Here is a 5443-nt window from a genome sequence, read left to right on the forward strand (position 1 = left end):
TGAAAGATCTCAGAAAGACAAAATTATGTCTTGGTTTGCAAATTGAACATTTGGCAAACGGAATTTTTGTTCATCAATCTGCCTACATAGAAAAGGTATTGAAACAGTTTTACATGGATGGAGCACATCCATTAAGTACTCTGATGGTTGTTCGTTCATTTGATGTGAATAAGGATCCATTCCAACCTCAAGAAGAGAATGAAGAGCTACTTGGTCCTGAAGTACCATATCTTAGTGCAATTGGTGCACTAATGTATCTTGCTAACACTACAAGGTCTGACATAACTTTTTCAGTTAATGTCTTAGCAAGATATAGCTCCGCTCCTACAAAGAGACACTGGAATGGAATCAAACACATATTGCGGTATCTAAAAGGAACTATCGATATGGGTTTATTTTATGGCAATAATTGCAGTCCTGATTATGTTAGTTATGCCGATGCTGGGTATTTATCTGACCCACAAAAGGCTCGGTCTCAAACAGGTTATGTGTTTACCTGTGGAGGCACTACCATATCTTGGCGATCGACTAAGCAATCAATTGTGGCTACTTCATCTAATTATGCTGAGATAATTGCTATTCATGAAGCAAGTCGAGAATGTCTGTGGTTGAGGTCTATAATACATCTTATTCGAGACAAATATGGTGTGAAATGTGACAAACTACCCACGATTTTGTATGAAGACAATGCAGCATGCATAGCCCAATTGAAGAGAAGATTCATAAAAGGAGATAGGACAAAGCACATTTCACCAAAGTTATTTTTCACACATGATCTTCAAAAGAATGGTGATATTAATGTGCACCAAATTCGTTCAAGTGAAAATATGATTTGTTCACCAAATCTCTACCGACGTTAACCTTCAAGAAGCTAGTGTACAAGATTGGGATGCGAAGGCTCAAGGATGTGAATTGATGCTCTCATCAGGGGGAGTTAATGCATGTTGCACTCTTTTTCCCTTACAAAGTTTTGTCCCACTGGATTTTCCTTGAAAGGTTTTTAACGAGGCAACCAAAAGGCGTATTATTAGATATGTGTACTCTTTTTTCTTTTCTAGAATTTTTTTCCCATTGGGTTTTATTTTAGCTAAGGTTTTAACGAGGCACATTATCTATTGAATAAGCATTCAAGGGGGAGTGTTATAAATAGAATTTTATTTATGGTGAATGTCTATATTTAGAGAGATTATAGGATTTAGTACTTGGTGGCTAAGTCACTTTTTCCCTATAAATAGAGGGTTCTATTCCATTGTAATTCATCCTAAAATCAAAAAGAATTCTTTCTCCCTACTTTTCTATGCAATACTCTTCTTCTCCTTTTATTATTTTATAACAATCACATATTTTAGAACCACAAAATCAAATCTAATTGTAATTATCATTTTCAAGGTAAACAGTATGTAACAGTTCTATGTACAAATATAAAAGGACCAAAACATTTTGTCTTCCTAAGTTAAACTTCAACTGGGTGTCTTCCTAACAACCTATTACTCCCTCCGTTTCATATTAAATGAGGTACTTTCCTTTTAGTCTGTTCCAAAATAAATGATACATTTCTAAATTTGAAAATAATTCAACTTTAAACTCTTTCATTTTACCCATTTACCCTTCATGAGAAGCTTTTATAGCCACACAAATGTCATGACCCCACAAACTTTTTACCCCTTAAGCTTTTAAGATCACAAGTACCTAAAGTCATTTTCTTTTTTCTTAAACTCCGTGCCGAGTCAAACTATCTCATTCAATGTGAAACAGAGGGAGTACTATTTAATAGCAAAGGGGTAATAATAGCATTTTGCCCGGAGGCGAATGGAGCCTTGTAGCACTAAAGTTTGAACAAAATGAAAGTTTTCGCTTCCAAATTTAAGGTTGAATAGTTTTTGGTTTAGCAAATGAGTCAAGCTGACATTTGGTATTAATTATTAGTCAAAACTTGTTTCATTCAATTTTGCCCTTTGACTACTAGAAAGGGACATTATCTTTGTATTGGCACGTAAGATGTAGGCGACTGTTGCCAAGCCAAGTTTGGTCAGTTCAAAGAATTAAAATAACTGTTTGCAAGTTAAGGTGCACTCCAAGCACATTAAAAAAAATCATATGAGTATATTACAAAATCTACAATCATAATAAGGAATAATAAATTAATCATAACCATCACTTCATACAACATTGCTATATAATAAAAAATCTTGTGTAGAAGTTTGCAACTGGGAAAGGGCAGCACTATTTTCTTTTCTCAACTTTTCCATCACTAAAAAAGCCATAGTCATTCATTCATGATCATTTGCCTCTTATATTTACTAGTAGATAGTTATTCTAAAAGTCAATGTCAATCTTCTATTACAAAATGTTAGTCCACTGCTGCCCATCTTTTAATTCCCAACGACTCAAGTCAGAATCTCCCCTTTCTCCACTTAACTTTCTAGCCAAACTTCTCTTACTGCTTTGCCTGCATGAAAATCATAAGGACAAAATTAATCAAAAAAAAAAGGTTCAAAATTGATGTTATGGTTTGTATTGAGTTGTCACAAGTCTAGTTGTCAAAGTATGGAGTGCAGTGATGGTACCAAGGATGAAAACAAGCAACAAGTTGTAAATGTGCTAGATTCATTTGGATCTTTCTTGGCCCAGCTATATTGCACGGACTTTTCAAAATGTTGTCATACCCGTATCAGATCCTTCAAAAATGTACTACTTTTGGAGGATACGACTCGCACCTAGCGATATTTTTGGAGAGTACAAGCAACATAGGTACCAGACTAACAATGAAAAGTCATTCACATTGACAACAATACAAAACATATGAATGTATTTTTACCTGTGAGTAGAGGAAAGTTCCAAAAATTGCAATGGCCGCACCAAGGGCATTCACTGGTTGAATTGGATTTTGGAATATGATGATGGAGGAAACTATGACTGAAATTCTCTTCATAGTGTTACCAATGCTAAATGTCAATGGGGAGATCTCATTTAGGGACATGTAGGAGACTTGATTGTACAAATGATAGAACACACTCTGGGCCACAACCCACCTAAACCAAGAGCAATTTCAAGAACCATAAGTTTATATGTTGTTATATAGACTACTGACACATGATACATATATACAAAACCTCAAGTCTAAGAATTGACCAAACAAAGTTAAACAAAATCTTGCAAATCTTCGATTTTCTTTTAGGTTTTTAAAGATCCTGCAAGTTACGTTGCACCAGAACCACATATGCAATAAGTATAAACTATGAGCAATGGAAACATGTGAGAAGACATTTGTATTTGCAGTTAAAAGAAACTGAAAGTGACATGAGATCCTACAGCAAGTTGGTACTTAGAACTTGTATATGATTTTCTGTTCTTATGTCAATATCAAACATTCATCTGATCGAGATAATTATTCAAATATCTAATATCACTTCCCATTTCCATTTCATTAAGTAAAATCTAAAGTCATCAAGAAGCTAACTTGAAGAATTAAATTTAGTAGGGAATATTAAAACCAAATATTAATATATTAGTAAAAAGTATTGTACTTACCATACAAAATTAGGACCAATTTGGGAGACTGCATTCTGCCAACCAAGTGCCCATACTTGTGGACCCTCCACAGCAATGGCAAAGGGTGTAAGAATCAAAAGAGACATAATGGAAAGACAAGCATAGTAATTCATCCCTCCAACAGACTTCCCTTTCATCCCTTTCTTTGAGAATATGTTTCTGAATACAAATGCCAAGTTTGATACCATTGCCCCCATAAAACCTGCATGTTATTAACATCAAGAATTGCATTATTAGCAACATAAATCTCATATAACTCTAAAACTTGACGACTACTACTAAGTAGTATGGCGGGATGGATAAGATTCCTGCACTCTTAACCACTCTCAGCTTCTGTCTGATTGAAATCATCAAAAAGCCATAAGTCGGAGTCAATGGCGAAGCCACATAGTTATGAGGGTGGTCAACTGAGCACCCTTCGTCGAAAAATTGCACTGTGTACATAGATAAAATATTACGTTTTAGAGGTATATAACACATATTAAACACTTTTTGTTGGAATTTTTTTTTACTTCTTTTAAATTTGAACACCCTTGGAAAAATTCCTAGCTTCGACGCTGATCGGAGTGGGCTTACTAAGACTATGGCTAGAGCTCACTTCTTCCTTACTAGATGATTTCCATGAATGAATGAAGGTCTCGAGTTCAAGCCTATTCGGGAGTGCTTCCCTTTAGGGGATCCTAGGTGGTGCAAATGTGCGTTAGTCGGGCCAATAAATTTCAAAGTATTAAATAGCCAAGATTGATTTGTAAATTACCAATTAGGTTAAAATTGAGCTCAGTAACAGCAGCAAGTGCACAACCACCAATTATTGGCAAAAGTGAAAGGTAAACTGGCAATGGAAACGTTTCACCCAAAAGTAAACTTGAAACCAAAACACTGAAAGCAGGCTCTCCACTCTTGATTATGTGTGTGAATGAAACTGCAACTTTTGACATGCTTACTGTTGCAGCCCACATGTCCAATTGTATGCGCCACAGCAACCTATTAACAAAACACAACACATAGTAAGAATTCAATGTCCAAAATGAACCTTAAAAAACAATTTATATTCCATCATTTACTTACAGGAAACAAAGCTTTCCAAAAATCAATGTCAGTTTTGGGAGTTTCAGCAATTCTAGTAGCCCAAGAAACCAGCATAATGAGAGAGCCAGCAGCAAGTGAAAGAGTGGAAGTAAGCCATGGAAATGGAAAGGCATTTAAAACCTTCTTATTATAAATATTGAACACCACATTCAGAGCCCACCATGTTGCAAAATAAAGCCCAATCTTGAGCTTCTGAGCTGCAGCAACTTGAGTTTCTTGATCAAAATCAATGCTAATTGGTATTGACTGTGGTCTGCTTGCTTCATAGGCATTGCATTGGACCAATTTGTCCCTAGATTTTGATTCATCAACATGTCCAAATCCACTAACTGCTGAAATATACAGAGGTTTTTTGGACAGAATATTGGCTTTGTCACACTTTTGCAGGGCAATTTTCTTGGAGAAAAATGATGAAACATAAGGTTTAGAACTGAAAATATTTTGTTGCAGGGGATCAAAAGTTGTGGAAAGTCCAAAAGATTTCCCTACAGAGAAGGCCATCTTGTACTAATTCTTAACTTAAGAGTGGAAATAAATGAAGTATAATGCTATGGCCAGAAGACTAATACTTAGCTAAAATTGTAACTATGGAGAGAGATGCTTTGCGGGGGGCTTGAATTTATAGTATTATTTTTATTGGTTGGGTTGTTGGGGGGGGGGGGGGGGGCGCAATAAGATGACCGACCTCTCGAGGTAGAGAAGGGTAGTTGTAAATGTGCTGTCTATAAACATGTTGCAAAAGGCAAATGGTGAAAATTCTAATCGAGTCACAAAATGCAGTGTTTCTTAGAATAGTTGAAAC

The 5443-nt window shown here is 35.7% G+C and overlaps 1 protein-coding gene across 1 annotated transcript; it reads right to left on the reverse strand.

Moving 5' to 3' along the window:
* Positions 1-2054: 2054 nt before the first annotated feature.
* Positions 2055-5238, reverse strand: LOC107778417 (glucose-6-phosphate/phosphate translocator 2, chloroplastic). The gene is given in 6 exon segments (XM_075223386.1): positions 2055-2449; positions 2819-3032; positions 3532-3754; positions 4310-4505; positions 4507-4536; positions 4621-5238. Coding segments are annotated over 6 exon segments (1197 nt in total). The 5' UTR covers positions 5143-5238; the 3' UTR covers positions 2055-2437.
* Between the last annotated feature and the right edge of the window lie 205 nt (positions 5239-5443).

Source organism: Nicotiana tabacum, chromosome 10 (genome assembly GCF_000715075.1).
Source record: "Nicotiana tabacum cultivar K326 chromosome 10, ASM71507v2, whole genome shotgun sequence".
NCBI lineage: Eukaryota > Viridiplantae > Streptophyta > Magnoliopsida > Solanales > Solanaceae > Nicotiana > Nicotiana tabacum.